General features: G+C 38.5%; 1 protein-coding gene across 2 annotated transcripts; it reads left to right on the top strand.

Moving 5' to 3' along the window:
- Positions 1–18: 18 nt before the first annotated feature.
- rnft2 (ring finger protein, transmembrane 2) lies at positions 19–14,294 on the top strand. 2 transcript variants are annotated; one of them, XM_074639005.1, is made up of 11 exons: positions 36–159; positions 300–377; positions 1,123–1,207; positions 2,085–2,599; positions 2,708–2,784; positions 3,184–3,284; positions 3,620–3,773; positions 7,293–7,442; positions 11,347–11,409; positions 11,539–11,640; positions 12,347–14,294. In XM_074639005.1, exons 2-11 carry the CDS (start codon positions 317–319, stop codon positions 12,479–12,481), a joined length of 1,443 nt encoding a protein of 480 aa, XP_074495106.1. In that variant the 5' UTR covers positions 36–159; positions 300–316; the 3' UTR covers positions 12,482–14,294. The 2 variants fall into 2 exon arrangements, with proteins under 2 accessions (XP_074495107.1, XP_074495106.1); XM_074639006.1 differs by lacking the exon at positions 1,123–1,207 and having other exon boundaries at positions 19–159.
- Positions 14,295–17,720: the final 3,426 nt, after the last annotated feature.

The following is a 17,720-nucleotide window of genomic DNA, read 5'->3' on the forward strand; positions in this document are numbered from 1 at the left end:
ATCGCGACGTCCGATTACGTCGATGACGTCATACTGGAAGTGTTTTTGAGCTGGAACCGTTTGGAGGAGCATCTTTTGCAGCAGCATCAACAACCATCTAGCTAACCTTTACACTTCAATATGCCAAGAGCTGAGGGGCTATTCACTGAACTCATTCAGGTAAAGTCATCTATAATGTTACTCAGCTTTACTGTCTAACGAATGAAACACACAGAAAGCAGAATAGTAGAAGATATAAGCTGTTAGCTGGCCTCTCTCTCTCTCTCTGTCAGTGTTGATGTTTGCATTTGCATTTGCAGGGCTGGGCCATGTGGTGATGAGCGGTATGCCATGCAGAGGAGACACAGCAGCAACACGGATGGCATGCCCTCTGAAAGGTGGGAAGAATAGCTCTCAGAAGCAGCACAAGCCTTTTGTTTGTTTATTGTCTTCACACACTATATTATAGTCAAATGTCCACATGCATACAGTCTAGGCTGTTTTTTTATGGCCTCTTTGTTCCAGGTAAGCAAATCATATTTCTACAGATTACAATGATGATTTAGACAATAGTGTACTTCCAATTTTGTGGTAACAAGCCCCATTTATGACCTCAGCACTCCATAACTCTGATCACAAAGCGCTCCCAACGTAAACCTAAGGGGGAAAAGTCTTGAGCTGCAACGATTCATCGATCAATTTATCTATTAGTTGTGAGCTATTAAATTGATCGCCAACTATTTTGATAATCGATTAATCGGTTTGAGTAATTTTATAAAAAAAAAAATCTTTACTCCTCTATGACAGTAAACTGAATATCTTTGAGTTTTGGAGAAAACAAGACATTTGAGGACGTCATCTTGGACTTTTGGGAAACACTGTTCACCATTTTTCACCATTTTCTAACATTTTATAGACCAAACAACCTATCGGTTAATAGAGAAAGTAATCGACAATGAAAATAATCGTTAGTTTGCAGCCCTAGAAAAGTCAAAACCTTCTTATTTAACCTGTTACACTGCAGCGGGTTGTATCTTAAAAGGTATTTTTGTGATCCCATAGATGTCTACTATCTCCTTGCAGTAATCAGATGTTTTTCTGGGGCAAAACTAATGTTTAATTGCAAAATTTGAATTTCCACAGACTGTGCAAGCCACTGCCCCAGAATGCAACTTAAAGTACAGTATGTTCCAGCAAAGAAGAGCAGAGCGGATCGTCATCGTCTGTGGTAATACTGGATCATATATTAGTGGTGTAAATCACAAGTTTCATCATGATACAATATCATATCGCTTCTTTGGACAACGATACGATATTTGCTGATATCAAAAAGTCTGACATGATTTCAATTTCATTCAATTCAGGGGCCTGCGGTTGATCTGAGACAATATCATATTTCATATATATTTAACACAATCAGTTACATTTATATTAACTCACAAAAAGCAACTAAATTATGAATTGACAATTGTATTACTGGGCTGTCCCAGACATTTAAATGAAAGATTTAATTTAAATGAAATTAAATTTAAAAAATAAAAATAAAAATAGACGTCCTATTGTTCACTATATGTGCCACATTTCTCATTTTTAAGAGCAAATGTTTTTTTTATCAGTTTAGAATTTCAAAATAAAGGCGTATCTTAAAGAACGTATAATTTTTTTTGTTTAACTTTGCATCGATATATTAGATCGTTGATCATTGAATCGATATATCGATCCAGATCAATGTATCGTTACACTCCTTTCATATCTGATATCATTCTGGGCAGATCGTAGACACCTGTGAGATCACAGAAATACCTTTGAAGGTGAGGAATAAGGCACAGTGCTGAGGTCACAATTGGGTTTAGGGAAGGCCCTTTTCCTGTTTTAACATGAAACAAAACCAGATCCATAAATACATGGTTTTCCAAGTTTGGTGTGGAAGAACTTGACTGGTCTGCACAGAGCCCTGACCTCAACCCCATCCAACACCTTTGGGGTGAACTGGAGCCAGACCTTATCACACAACATCAGTGTTGGACCTTACTAATGCTCTTGTAGCATAACGCATAACCATCTTCCAAGCTAATGTTTTGGATCCCCACTTTTGTCCCACTCAGGAGCCGAAGCCAAACTCTGGGATCAGAGAGCAGCCTGGATGAGGGTGGTGTGTTCGACTGCCTGAAGCCCGACTCACCCGCTTCACCCCAGCAGATCTTCTCCGGCCTGGTTGGTGTCCCCTCCGGCTCTGTCTCCTCTGCCCAATTCCAGGCCGCCAGCTTAGTCCTGGGCTCTCCCCCCGAAGTTTTTATCCAGATGACCGCATCGTCCAGAGAAGAAGGAGGCCCCCACCGCACGGAGGCTGGACCTTTTCTCCCTCGGCCTCCCCCGCACCACCATCACCACCACCACCACTTCCACCACCAGGCCCTGCAGCACAGGACCTCCTCTCTGCTCCAGCAGGCCACCACGGGAGCCGGCTCGGAGAGGCACAGCTCCAGGGAGGAGGCCCAGGAAGACCCATCCACCCCGGCACCAGCCCTGTCTGAGCTGAAGGCAGTAGTCACATGGCTGCAGAGAGGCTTCCCCTTCATCCTCATTCTGCTGGCTAAAGTCTGCTTCCAGCATAAGCTAGGTACACCAGCTAGTTCACAAGTAATAGTGCTGCTTACAGTGTCTAATATATGTATATATAACCTTATAATGTGTGGTTTAGTGCTGATGTTGCACCTCTCTCCTGCAGGTATTGCTGTATGTGTGGGCATGGCCAGCACATTTGCCTATGCCAATTCCACGTTTAGGCACCAAGTCTCATTACGGGTAAAGAACTACAGTATTTTAACTGCTACACTGATACAAGTTTTTAAAGACAACATCTGATATTTTCCAGTATTGGCTGTACATAATACCACAATATATAACACAATATATGTAGAGGATATGAATAATAATAAAAATAAGTTTAAATTTAAATAGTAAATAACCAAAATGCAACCAAAAACTGATGTACTGTGTTAGTGAGACTATTAAATGCCCCCTAGCAAAGACATGAGGGCACGTACACACAAGCTCCCAGTCAGACAGACTAATAATACACCGACATTTTAGTAATTTGTGACATTATTGCAAAAAAAATAGTGTTGAATTACAATTTTAGATGTAAAGAAATATATTGTAATGTTGCTAAAGTAGCTCTGTGTGTCTCTTTTATGTTTCCAGGCCGAGCGTTCTGTATTTGTTGCTCTGTGGATCATCGTGTTCCTCGCAGGGAATATCGTATATATCTACTACACATTCAGTCATGAGGAGTTGCACAACAGGTAGTGTACAAGCAGGTATTGTTTTTTTTACAGTAGCTGTGTTTTTTTTTCGCCTCCCATCTTATGTTTTCGATTTACTTTTGACACATTTAGGTTTTTCCATTCATTTTGTGTTGTGTAAGTCATTTTATTTTGACTTCCATTTCCTTTAGGGAGCGTTCCTGTTCTTGTCTGGTCTGTGAGTATTTTGTGTTTATTTCATTATTTTGTTGAGCGTTTCTTTACATTAAACATTTCTGTTGCTTGTCATTCTACCATCCCGAGTGAAAACGCCAGACCCCCCTACGGTGTTGTTCGGTATAACAACTCATCTCAATGTTTTCTTTTTCTTCTAGCCTCATATTTGCCAAGCCCAACCTCAGCAGCTTTGACTTCTTTGATCTGATCTGGGCCGTGGGCATCACTGACTTCGTCCTCAAGTACTTCACCATCGGCCTGAAATGCTTCGTCCTCTTTTTGCCCAAGATTCTCCTGGCCTTCAAATCCAGGGTAAGAAATCCACATTCATCCCTCTGACCCTTAGTACATCTACAGAAAATATGATTTTTATTAATTCATTTTGACATCTTTTCATGGGGCACACAGTTTACACTATATCTATAAATTATAGTTAGAACATATAACTGTAAATTTAATGATCTCAACATGCAGTTATAATGGTATTTTAATACATCTTTTCCTTTATTATGCAAAGTGGCGAATATTTTTCGTAATTGATCAATCATTTTAAATCATCAAGCAAAAATGCAAAAGAATTGGCTGGTTCCGGCTCCTCTAATGTGAGGATTTGCGTCTCTCCTCTGTTTTGTATTATTGTAAACAGAATTTCTTTGAATTTTGGACCGTTGTAGGTCGTAATCACCTTGTGTTCTGTGAAAATATAGTTTGTATTTTCTGCCATTTTATAGACATTTTAAAGATAAAAATTAGACAATTTAAATAATAATTATTAGATTAATTTAAAATAAAAGTAATTGTCAATTGCAGCCCTAATTATGTGCTTTTGACATTTGCCCAAACTGCAATAAATGCCTGCAGCTCTTTGCCGAACCAGTTTATGTCAAACCTTTGTACATTTGATCAGCTGACAGCAAAAAAACAAAAACAAATGAAGATTTAGACCAACGTTTAACCTTAGTTTAAAACCTACCTAACCTAAATTAGCTCATTTCATGTGACTGTAAAGCCTCGGTTATGTTTTTCGCATGAGCTGACGCGGAATCTTGACGAGGAAATGTTTGGATCTTTTATACTCCATGTTATCACTCGGTAGTCGAGCCTTTTTGGCTTCATGCGCCACTGAGCAACTCTCATAAGAATGAACGGGAGCCCGCCTCCAACGCTGTATCCAGTTATACATCCATGGCACGGACAGGTGAAATACCGCCGCACAGGACCCCCCGCGAAGGGGTGTGTCTGATGGTGTGACATCACTTTAGCCGTGCGAACCTTGCGGATGTATTGAGCATAAATCAAGCTTAACTCTTCAACTTCTTGCAGCTTCTTCACAGTAAAAAACGTAAAACTGTGCTAGCATACAGGGGTGGATGAGTCCTTTAATCACGTTACTGAGCGTGTAAACCAGGAAAATCTTGTATGACACACTTACAAGGCTTCTAATGTGAGTGTAACTTTCTGGGAAACTGCCATATTCATGCGTATCCATAACACGGCGCATATAGACGACGATTGAGGAAGTTCACTGACAAAGTTGTGAAACTTGGTAGATAATTTAAAAAAAAAAAAAAAAAAAAGAATCTGCTCAACTATGATGAAATACTCCAGTGAGTAAAGAAAGTGCTGAAGGGTCACAGTGTGAAACTGTTTTGTATTCATAAGGTTTTAAATGGTACACCTTAGGTGAGCTTGTGCAACGTGGGAGTCTGTGTGCGGTTAGTCTGGCCTGAGGCAACAGAATATGACTGCAAACACACTTACACACACACACAGATAGACTTTGATTTCCATACAGGTGCAGCTCATATTCCTGGTGTGTGTTTGTGTGTTGGATGGGGGGAGGGGGGAAGAGGAGGGGGGGGGGGTGCTACAAAGTATTAGGATTACATTTTCCACTGATAAACAGACCTACAGGCCTATCAGAACCACGGCAGCCAGCAACTGAGCTCATTTGCCCTCGAGGGGTTTCCACGGGTGAGGTCATCCCTCCCCGGAGCTGGTCCATTACCTGTACCCTCCACACAACACACACACACACACACACACACACACACACACACACAGAGATATCCTATATACACACACACACACACACACACACAGAATCTGACAGCTTTGATGGGACACATGTTGAGTTTTGAGGAATCCCAGATTGTATATCATCACTGTCTTCTACTGTAGCAGCCAAACAGTCCCCGTCTATTCTGACTCCCATGAAGTCACATAACCAGCCTGCTTGCTTAATTACTGCATCCAACCAAGGATGCACTAATGATCCTACGTAATCACCACAGTCAGCGACAAGTGATAGCAGGCACGCATGCAGAAGTTCCATGACGAGGGAGCGCTCTTATCTAATGCTTGTGTGTGTGAATTTTATTAATTGTAAAGTATTTTCATTGTTGTGCAGGAGAGGTGTCTCTGTGTTTTGGTACATGCAGTCGTACCTATATTTGGTGGTCGTTACATTCAATCTGTGGTTTATTTTTCGCTCCGTTGGAGCTGCTCTGCATGTGTATTATTTTGGCCTCAGGCATGATTTAATGTTGAAGAATTTCTGCGGCTCAACAGGAGCACGAGCGATTATGTGATGCACAATTTAAGCTCAAAATTTCGGCATTTCAAATGTTTTATGAGAAAGGAAATACTCATAACACACTTATTAGGCTTCAAGGTCACATACAATGTGTTTGGTGGGAAACAATAAATGTAAACGTAACTTTTGTTTGTTCACAACAAAACTTCACAGGACACCTAGAAAAAGATATGGATATGAAAGTACTGGGCCCAATGGTTGATTTAATCATTTCTGGGTAATGAAGCAGGAAATTTAAAACCACATTTAAACTTCCACAGTAAATAGATAAATATGTAATAATAACAGTCTTACAGATTAGAATGTAAAGTTATGTATTTATGTGTGTGTTCCTTTGTGCAGCTGTGGAGTGGATAAAGAGATCAGACAAAGTAATGAAACCAAATACGCAGGAAACTATTGAAACAAGGCCTGAAGTGGAGCTTACTCAAACTCTTTGGCTCGTGTCCAAACTTTAGATTTGACAGTTTTTTGCGTGGGCGTGATGGGCACTGTGGGATACGAGGCTGAGGGGACAATAAGGAAGATGAATTAGCCACTAGCAGAGGCCTTCCTCCCCTACCAACCTGGCTGCTCGTGGCTCTGAACCCACAGTCATCAATCTTTGTCAGACAACATCCAGGAAGTCATTACGCAAGCTGGGATGCCACGGGGGCCATCAGGGAATCGGGTTTACTCTCATTTTGGTCGCCTCTGTTTTTAACCGTCCCCAATTCACTTAACGCACTTTAACGCAGTCAGAAGTTCATTACTTTTCTGTGATTATTTAGGGAAGGGGTCCTTCAACGGCAGCTAGCAAGCCCCCGTAGGGCTGGGTTTAATGTGGGCATTGGGTAGCAGGTGGAAAGAGCCGCTGCCAGTTTCCCTTGCAGTGTGGGGAAATTGCCTGTACTGCTGTGAAACTGCGGAGCTCTGGACCGCAGCCATGTTTGGGCTGGAGGCATGCTGTTTTAAGCTTTTAATACCGCACTGCTCTTGACTAGATAGAAGAGTGCCCCGAAGCACTCTCTGCTTTTTTGGACAGCCAGTGAGTGGATCAAAGAAAGGACACATATTGTCTCAATTTAGTATTTTTTTATTTAGTTATAACTTGGGTAAAGACTGACACTTGTTTTGTTGTTTCATCTCCAAAAGCACTGCCTGTCCAAAAAGGAAAATATGAAGTGGGCACATTCACAATCATTGCCATAATATTCCTCTACTGTTGTAGTTTCTAATTCAGTGTGTGTGTCCAGGGTAAGTTCTACCTGCTGATCGAGGAGCTGAGCCAGCTGTTTCGGGCCCTGGTGCCCATCCAGCTGTGGTACAAGTACATCATGGGAGAAGACCCGTCCAACAGTTACTTCCTGGGAGCCACACTCATCATCATTTACAGCCTCTGCAAGGTAATCAGTGCCCGGCAGCAAAATATTGTTTTTGTGCTTTATCTTTAGATATTGGTGGATGGCAATATTAAAGAAAAAAGACTCACTGTTAGTGCAAATATAGACTACACAAAATTTGATTCCTGCATCAGAATGATTTGAGGCGAGACACTACAGGCAAAAACATTTTTCATGCACTGATCCATTTTGAGGTTTTGTGCTATTTTGCTTCCGTAACATATCGTCTTTCAGACTAGTGGAAAGAAAACATCCAAAATACACATTTAGGTGTTTATTTTACTACTTTGTCTATTTGCATCTGTCGATTTCTCCTAAATTCACCAAAAGGTGACATTAGATAATGCCTCATTTGAATATTGAAACATAAATTTTCAGAAAATTTGTCATACAAAAAAATAATTGTCTCAATGTAAGTTATCAACTTGGGAAGTTTCATGGTGATATCTATTAGTTAATTTTTTACCCTATTCAGTAGTGTCTGTTTTCAATCCATATCTTTTAAAGGCTGTTTCCTCAAAATGAGTTTCCTCTCACTCTGAGCCAGAAATCTCCACTTCAGTAGCACTTACATAAACCAAACATTCCAGTTTCATTCGTATCTATATTCTGAAGGTTTTTACAGGGGGGGTTGTTCATATATCATTCATAGCCTGATTTATAGAACATGTTATCCCTGAAAGCGTGGCAAAAATAGATTTTTTTTATGGCTGTTGATGTTATTTTCTGATTGATTATGATTTAAGAAATATCCCAAATCCCCTCAGAAAACAACCTTTGACTCTAATATGTCAACAAAATTAAACAAGATTTTTTTCAACCTGGCTTAATCCAATGTTCAGATTTCTGATCTGGAAATGTATGCAAATTAGCACATATTTAGTAATATAATGCCTCATTTGCATATTTAAATAATTTTAAATAAAATTCCTTGTAATATACTAACTTCAAATACAAAAAAGAGAATTGTTTTAATGTCATTAATCAACTGGTTTCATGGTGAAACTATTCTATTCTATTCTATTCTATTCTATTGTCTCTTTGAATATTGCTACTTAAAGTCTAAAACCCCACTAGCACTCTCCTAGACTCGCCTCCATTGTTCATTACACCCCACAACAGGAAAGTTGTGTTACTATACTGTTACTCTTAGAGGCTTTCTGGAGGTTGTTAAAGTTTGTGGTGATGGAGGTGTAAGACAAGAGGGCAAGAGGTCATGGGGTCACTCAGGTCAAGATCTTGTTCTGGGAGTATGAATGTTTTCAGCAGGTCTCATAGCAATACTATTTATGAGAGATTTATGATTTATACAATAAGATTTATGAGATATCTTGTGTGCACAGTTAACATTTTGGCTACTGGGTGGCACCAGAGGGAAGTCAGTAAAACTAAATCAAATTGTTATTTTTAAAGTTTGGATTATTATTTAAGATATAAACAGGATAAGGGGAAGGTGAAGACCTGAACACAAGCTATATTCACAGAGCCGTCCCTATCTGTTAAACAACAACAATGGCCAAGAGTCAGGGAGAAGAAAACACACATAAAAAAGAAGCCTATTAAGTATGAATAATCGTTAAAAAACAACAACAACAACAACAACTACAAAAAAAACACAATACAGACAGAGAATTGTATTAAAAGTTCTTTAAAAATAACAGGAAATCTCATCTCTGATGCAATATTCAGATTATTCAGGATTAATTTGCTCAAAATTCATCAAAATTGCTCGTTCTACACAAACTTCCTGCAGTTATTGCGTTCACTATTTGGGTTAATTGTACAGTATATCAATTGTTCTTTACTGTTATTGTTATTCATAGAATATATTATGAAATATCCATAAAATGTGTCACATTCAGTTTACTCAATGATAGAAAACGGGTCCCTTAAAGTAAGGAAAAAGGTTGGGAACCGCTGAGGTCGGTCACTCACTTTGGTCCAGACTGTGCACATGTAAAAATAATTTGAATTGATGGAGTAAAACTCAGGCCTAAGGCGGGTCATCAGGAACATTTTGATTCATCTGTCGGGGACCCACAAAGTTAATGGGAATCCAGCTATTAGTTTTCCAGACAAGTATTAGTAGTGACACGAGGGGGAGGCCAGAGGAAAAGTTAGATCACTAAAATTAATAGGAATCATCTTCATTGTTATTCTTCTCCGGGATTGGAAAGAAACATGGGCCTGGATTCTAAACAGAGTAGGTTGTAGGGCGTCAAATGGGTAGCGATAGCTTTAGAATAAGAATGAATGTTGAAATGAGAAATCAGCTCAGCCGTGGGACCCGTGGAAGTAGAAAGAGTGAAGGAGACACAACAGTTTGTGGTCAACTGGTCATCAGTTAATGAGCAGTTGCATAGAGGAACTTATGGAGAAAAAGACTTTCAGATCCGTGCGTCAGTTTCAAGTCAGTCATCATATTTATCAGAAGCGGAAATAGTGAAACTAGTTGTTGGATGACTGAAAATGACGCCTGTGGCAAATATTTACACAGGGAGGATGTTGTCACTGTCATGTGTTCTGTAAAGTGTATGTTGACAGTTATAGTCCAGACTGCTTTTAATACACCAGTGGATGATTTAGCGGATGTAATAGTTGATGATGGGTTTGTTCAGCTGAATTGGGTGGGCAGTTTCCTGGGTGTGCGTGTGCTGAAAGTGCAACATCCGGTCATATTAGCAGTGTGTCAGCAGTAGAGTATGTTAACGTGCGTAATGTGCATCAGTGGTTGATTCATTGTTCAATTAATTAATTAAACTTTAGTTAATAGTTATTTAATTGTTAACAAACAATGAACTGATAATTAATAATGTTTACTAATTATTATTAATACTATAATTTGTTATTTTAACAGTTTTTTTATAGCACACTTTTATAACATTTTATATACTATATTAAGTTTTTGTTAATGATTACCAAATGATTTTGAAACCTTTAAGAAATTGTTAGTAAAACATCTATAAACATTACATAAATAAATATTTAACACTTTGTTAATGGTTAATAATTGGTTTGTAATCTGTCTATAAACATTATTTGGATGGCGATTATAAAGTTGCAACTGATTATAATACCTTGTTAAATGGTTAATAAATACTTTGTAAAGCATCTATAAACATTATTTATAGATAAATAGTTAATAATTTCAATGGTTAATAATTAGTTTCTGGTTCATCTATCTATGTAATGTTTATAGATTTTACATACAATTTCTTAAAAGTTTACACATCATTTGATAATCACTAACAAATACTTAATATAGTATATAAAATGTTATAATGTGTGCAACGATAAACTGTTAATAAATGGTTTACTAATGTAATCAGAATGTAGTTGTTATCGTCTCCTATCAGCTATTATACAATATATACTCTAATTATTTCATATTACACAAACTAGTAATAAAATAACAGAGGTTGGTGCCCAGAGGTTAAATCAATACTAACTTAGTGATCCTCCGATTCTCCATTAAGCACCACCATGAGGTTGACATTTGTTGTTTTGGGTAACATTTTGACTTCATGTTCCCCTCAGGATGAATCATAATCACTTTGGTGATTCCTTAAAAGGATAGTTCGGGTGTTTTGAAGTGGGGTCGTATGAGGCTTTATCCATAGTCAGTGTATTACCTACAGTAGATGACGGGGGCGCGCCGACCGCCATCTACTGTAAGTAATACACCGACTGTATAAGTACCTCATTCAACCCCACTTCAAAACACCTAAACTATCCCTTTAACACTCCATCCCGCCCCATCATCAGGTCTGAAGTGTCCAAAACTTACCTGCAAACATTTAGTAGAGAATGAAGTCAGAATAGCTCAAATAGGAACTGGCTTGTGTGCAGCTGTAATTGTCGTTATTTTAAAAAAAACTGATTGTGCTTTGTCTTTATTGTTTTGCAGTCCTTCGACATCTGTGGACGCGTGTCCGCCATACGCAAGGCCTTGATGCTCTGCGGATCCCAGGTCAGATTCTATCACATATCAGTAAACACACACAAACAGTTATGATGTCAACTTTGCGTTTTTGTATTGAGATTTCAGAATAAGCTTTTAAATTCCACTTTTGTGTGTGTGTGTGTGTGTCTCGTCCAGAGTTATGGAATGAGGGCAGGCAATCAGCAGTGCAGCGAGGCGGGAGATGTCTGTGCTATTTGTCAGGCTGATTTCAGAGATCCCATAGCTCTTCTCTGTCAGGTAAGGACTCAGTGAACTAGTTAGAGGCTGCTGAACTTATGACCACAGCCATCATCACTGATGAGTGTGGTTGGGCTTCCCCAACTTCTGACAACACCCAACCAATTAGTTCATCGGTCGTTTTGGTATTAGTCAACTAAAAATTTTTTAGCCAATTGTTATGTTTTTTTATGCTGAATGAATTTCAATATCCAAGAAACTTATGAGCACATCTCTGGTAAACACAAAAGTGGAGTTTTTGTGTGATTCATTGTGGAGAAACTCAATTTTACAGATCTGTGGATAAAATCAACTAATCGATTAGTCGACAAAATGACTCGAGTTGAGTTATATTCAACTAAGAATTTCTTTGGTCGAGGACAGATGTGTTGCACCTGTAACCATTCAGTGTCACTGCAAAGGTGAGAAGTTAATCCACTGGATTCGCTGGTGTTAAGTTGCTCTTTAGATATAAAGGGGAAAGAAAACAACCATTTAAACAACAGTTAGCATGTGTTTCCCTTTGCTTACTGCTACTGTTATTATTTGATAATGTAAGTGGTTCTTAAAGGGAGGTCAAAGGTCAATATCAGCTACTGAACAATGGACGCAAGCGCCTGCAAAGTGGATCTTTAATTAAATTTAAACCATAGGCTTTAGAGAGATATGTTAGCTGTGCATTTTCCACTTCTCTGTCGCCAAAATGAACCCGTATGTTCCTCTGCAGCACGTGTTCTGCGAGGAGTGCCTGTGCTTGTGGTTCGACCGAGAGAGAACGTGCCCGCTGTGTCGCTCCACGGTCATCGAGACCCTGCGATGCTGGAAGGACGGCACCACATCGGCTCATTTCCAGATCTACTGAGCTCTGACGACGCGATCATAATATGCACCGAGAAAGATGTGATTGTGCTGTAATGCGAGTTAGACAATGGTGTGTCATCTTTCGCTGTTTATCATGGCGCGGTAACTCTTTAAATCAGGGTAAGCTTAACACTGCAGTAACACACAATACGCCATGTCAGAGGCAATTATAAAAGATCAGAACAGGACACATGCTAATCACATTAATTTCAGTGCGGACGAGTTGAGCATCTTATGAAGCTGGAACCAACTTGTCATCATGGTATCACTTAAAAGAAACATAAAGCTTGGACTATTGTCAGTTTTACAATTGGACTACGGGGCTCCAAAGTGTGACCATTTTGGTTGCACATGCGACCAAAAATCTGTCATGTGCGACTTAACATTTTCATTGGTCGCACCGGTGCGCCGGACATTTAGCAGGTTTGTCTCTGTGTGTGTGAAACAGCACCCTGTACTCCTCCTCGAGCAACATCACAACCTTAAAACATACCAGTTATTCAGAATGAAGAGAAGTATTGATTGTTTTTTTGTCAATTAAAATGCTGCGGTGCCCGTTACACCTGTCCCCGACATCAAAACCGCTCCACCACTTGTCTCCCCTGTCCCGGTAAGATGCCTAATCCTGATGGATCCTGGAGGTGCCGGACCACACACTCACTATGCACACATTATGCTACTCTTATACCAACAACGTAATAATGTAAACATTTGGATTGCACTCAAACACAGCCTTGGTCATTTTCTCACGGTAGTACTGCAAACATTAAAGCCTTGCGTGGCATTTTACTTTCACGGGACAGGGGCGTAAAGTCTTCGAGCCACCCCCTACTTCCGCCCCCCTTCTGACCCAACATATTCAGTGGCGATGGCCTCATCTGAATCAAAAACCTTTAATCTGCACCTTTATTCCTTTTTAAAATCATTTGCATTATGTGGTAAGAAATTGACAATGTGTATGGGAACTGACAAAAAACGCAACGCTTGAAATGTATTAATGCGGCGGCAAAAGGCACAGTGAAAAATTTTGGGTGCAGCTAAATGAAAAAGTTAGGCGCACCAGTGCAACCAATGTAAAAGGTTAGTCCGGAGCCCTGGACTGTTATCATACAGTTATGGCGAGAGTCACATTTTTTTGTGTACATGTAGACTTCGCCAGGGTTGTTAACTGTGAACAACATTTTATTTTACACATGATAAAAGAATGTTACTTTGATTTAGTGTGGTGATAATGTAAATAGTCACAGCATTCACACTCTATTTGTGGTCAATTTGGCACATTTGTTTTGTATATTTTATGATTTTGTCATATCTGTATACAGTCTATATCACATTTTCTTTTATTCTACAATTGGTATTTAACAATTCTTATTTGGTATTTAGTTTCAAGTTTTTAAATATTAATTTTGAAACACCCTTTGAACACAGTAAAATGTCTCAGACTGATCGTAAGTAGAAAATCAATATGTCTCTGTAGGTAAAAATAAAGTTCTTGGTTAACAAACGATAAGGTTATTTAGATATTGAGTAATGTGGTGTGTGTGCCAGCAAGGCACTGTAATCATAACATGTTGTAGATTTGTATCAAGTGTGGTGCAGATATTGAAGTAAGTAGGATTTGACTTTCCATACATTTCCACTTGCATTTCCTTTGAGTGGGAGCTCATGTTGCAATCTTCATTTCGTCATTATTCCATATGGATATTGTTAGTATATGAATCATTTTCTATAATAGTCATCCTTGGGTTGCATAATAGACACTATGACTATTCAATGCGGAGGTTTTCAGTTTTAAATTAAAGCACTTTAGCTCACTCTGTCCAGCGTATTTCTTGTCTAACTGTAAACGACACCTGTAGGGAATTTATTTCAGAAAGATTTTATTAACTTTACTAAAAATCCATATGAAATATTTAATAGTATAAATAGCACACACTTTATAAAAGACAGTTTGAGTAATTCTGCTCACATTAATTACACTTAGAGAAAAAGCTTATTTTCCAGTAACCACAGACAGCATTAACAGCTTCCTATATGCACAGGTCCTGTATCTTGTTTATGACGAAAAAGCCACTTAACACTGCTGTCCCCAACAGATAATGCTATAAAGCACAGGAGAATGTGTAAACATCATCTAAACACTGTAGAAAACAGCTATAAAAACATTCATCCTCTCAGTATATGTACATGTTTACACTTACAGTATAGCTTATATAAAAGGTACAGTGCATTATGAAGCTCATAAACAGGTCTATTTCAGTGCATTTTTGCAGGATTGCTGCACTAATATGTAGCTTTACATACATTTAAAGGTCTAAAAACCCCTTTGTTGACAATGCTCTCACATCACAGGAGGTGGAAATTCAAAGGAGTCCTATTCGTAAGCTTTTCCCTCCACTCTATCAGGGGAGGATTACATCACCGGTTTGTAGCTGCATGGGATGACAGAATGAGAGAGTCACTGCAGGGCTGCTGGGGTTCAGTGTGTCAGCTCCTTATAAAACATCCACATTGGGCCTGAGGAAGTCTTCATCACACATGGAGCTTAATCACACTCAAAAGAGGAATTTAAATCCGCTTCCTCCTCCTTCTCTGTCGGTCTTTTATTCTGCACATCTTCCATCCTGGACTGCATCCTCCGACTCTCCTGCATCTCTTTGCTTTTTAGTGCAAATGATGTGAGCCCGTTCCTCATGCATGCTCCTAAAGGCACCATCTATATAAGATATAATATATGCACTTAATTAGAATAAAACATCCATTTATAACGGTGTAAACAAATGCATCATTTTTTTTTTTATTCCTTTTAGGATTTCCATGATGTAGTCATGAGTACATTTATAGACTTTTTTTTCATCCTTTAAACCTGCACCTTTTGCCAACAGGCCAACTACAAATTTAGGATATTTTAAGATATACAGCACATTAAAGACAAAACAAATTAATAATAAATAAAACAGATAAAACCCTCAACCATGCCAATGTAAAACTATTGATGAAACCCCCCTTAAATCATAACTTTAAATGCGAATTAAAGCCATTCAAAACTTAGTTTTCCTGCGCTTTATGTGCGTAATTAGACTAACCTGAGCTTGGTTTGGTGTTACATCTAACATAAAAGTGAAAAATAAATATAAAATAAATATGTGTTTTTGTGTGAGAATATATACTCACAAGGCTTAACAATTACCGAATGCTTGATAATTGTAAAATTAAAGCAATTAAAAGCATGTTAAGTATGTCAAAACAGGTGGTTAGATGACTCAATGTATTAGGTCACTTGTGTTGTTCACGTTGTATGTTAAATTGAGCGTAAATTTATGACGTTTGTCAGGTGTTTTTTCCCCTGATAATTAGGAAGTTTATAGTGTTATTATTATTGTTAAATGTATTATTATTTTAATATTATTTAAATGTATTATTTATTGTTATTATTTACTTTATTTTTTACTTTCTATTTTATTTAAATTGTATCAAATAATCTGAAAGAGAAAGACATTTAAAGAAGTTGAAGTTTTCTGAATCTATAGACACAATTATCCTGCAATTTACTTTGACACTTAAAAATTAACCTCAAGCAGCCAGGTGTTCAAAATTACTAACTTTAATTTGTATTTCTTAATTTTAACACAGCACTTTTTGCCTGTATGTTCCCACATACATAAGCAGACAATATAACATATTTTTGTTAGCTATTTTATTTTAATATTATTTTAATTTATAATTTATAATTATTTACTTTTTTTTTTTTTGTTACACCTTTACACTATTTTATTTAAATTTCATCAAATAATCTGAAAGAGCGAGAAATTTGAAGAAGTGGAAGTTTTCTATCCTGCAATAACACTTTTGTATTAAATGAACCTCAAGCAGCCAGGTGTTCAAAATTACTAACTTTAATTTTTTTCCTTAATTTGAACACAGCACTTTTTGCCTTTATGTTTCCACATACATAAGCAGAAAATATAACATGTTTTTGTTAGCTCTTTCCCCTCTTAACTGTAGTTAACACGCAGGTGACGTGACTCTGTTTACGCACCTGTTGCTGGTGTTGCCGCCTCGCGCCCTACAGGTGTCGCCTCGCGACGACCAGCACGAGCACGGTCAGGTGTATCGCAGTGCACAGGAAGCTCTTCAGGTGACCTCTCCCGCCGGTCACCACCACCGTCCGGCCGCTGCCCTCGCAGCTGCAGCCGCTGTCCGGTGTCTCCCCTCCGGCCGTCCAGCTCTTCTCCAGCCGGTCTCCGATCCTCCGCAGGCGCGACGCCAGCAGCTGAGCCACCGAGCACGGAGACGGTATGTGGCCGCTGCAGCTGGAGTCACCGGGCAGCAGCAGAGGCTGGTCTATCGGTAGCCAGCACATCTTTCTCTCACAGATAAACAACCAGTCTTCTCTCGTTAAGTCTTAAAGGATATATGACCCTCCTTCTCTTCTCTCATCAAACCTTAACTGTGTTTGCGTTCCCCCTTTCTCTCCCTTTCTCTCTCTCTCTCTCCCTCTCTCTCTCTACTGTATTATTCATTACAGTGTCACATGATGTGGGGTTTACATCATCTTTTTCCCAAAAGAGAGATGCAATGGTTAACTCTTGAATCTCTCCTGTCTGGTTTTTATCTGAGGAGTCTTTTGTTATACTGGGACATTGTGTTCTCTTTTGCTCTTTTTTTTTTTTTATTATTTTAAAATATGACCATCCAAGGTAAGGCAAGGCAGCTTTATTTGTATAGCACATTTCAGCAACAGGGCTAATTCAAAGTGCTTTACATAAACATTCAAGAACATTGCGACAAAGTGCAAAAGAACATTAAGACATAATTAAAACAGTTATAAAAACATTAAAGATTAGAAAATAAAAACAAGCTAAAAATAAAAGCTAGGATAGAAGCTAAAATAGAGTATAACACACAAGAGTAAAAGCTCTAGTGCAGTATAAGATCATTATCTGATTTAATAAAAGGCAGCAGCAAACAGGAACGTTTTAAGCTTTGATTTAAAAGAACTCAGAGTTGGAGTTGGTCCTGCAGGTTTCTGGGAGCTTGTTCCAGATATTTGGTGCATAAAAACTGAACGCTGCTTCTGCAAAGATAGCAACCAAATCCTGTTTAATTCACCGACAAAGCCTGTACTCATGTCTTTAATTGTGTTGCTTTATTGTATTTATTTATTTTTCCTGTATATATAAATTTGACCATCCTACTAGGAAATAATATGAAGTACTTGCATTTTTATTCAGAATAAT

This window comes from Sebastes fasciatus, chromosome 6 (assembly GCF_043250625.1).
Source record: "Sebastes fasciatus isolate fSebFas1 chromosome 6, fSebFas1.pri, whole genome shotgun sequence".
Taxonomy (NCBI): domain Eukaryota; kingdom Metazoa; phylum Chordata; class Actinopteri; order Perciformes; family Sebastidae; genus Sebastes; species Sebastes fasciatus.

Bases quoted from the DNA above. Each gene is read 5' to 3' on its own strand.
- rnft2 (XM_074639005.1), top strand. From the start codon at position 317: ATGAGCGGTATGCCATGCAGAGGAGACACAGCAGCAACACGGATGGCA. The intron at 1,208-2,084 runs GTAATACTGGAT...TGTCCCACTCAG, and splicing joins GCGGATCGTCATCGTCTGTG to GAGCCGAAGCCAAACTCTGG. The intron at 3,285-3,619 runs GTAGTGTACAAG...TTTTTCTTCTAG, and splicing joins CATGAGGAGTTGCACAACAG to CCTCATATTTGCCAAGCCCA.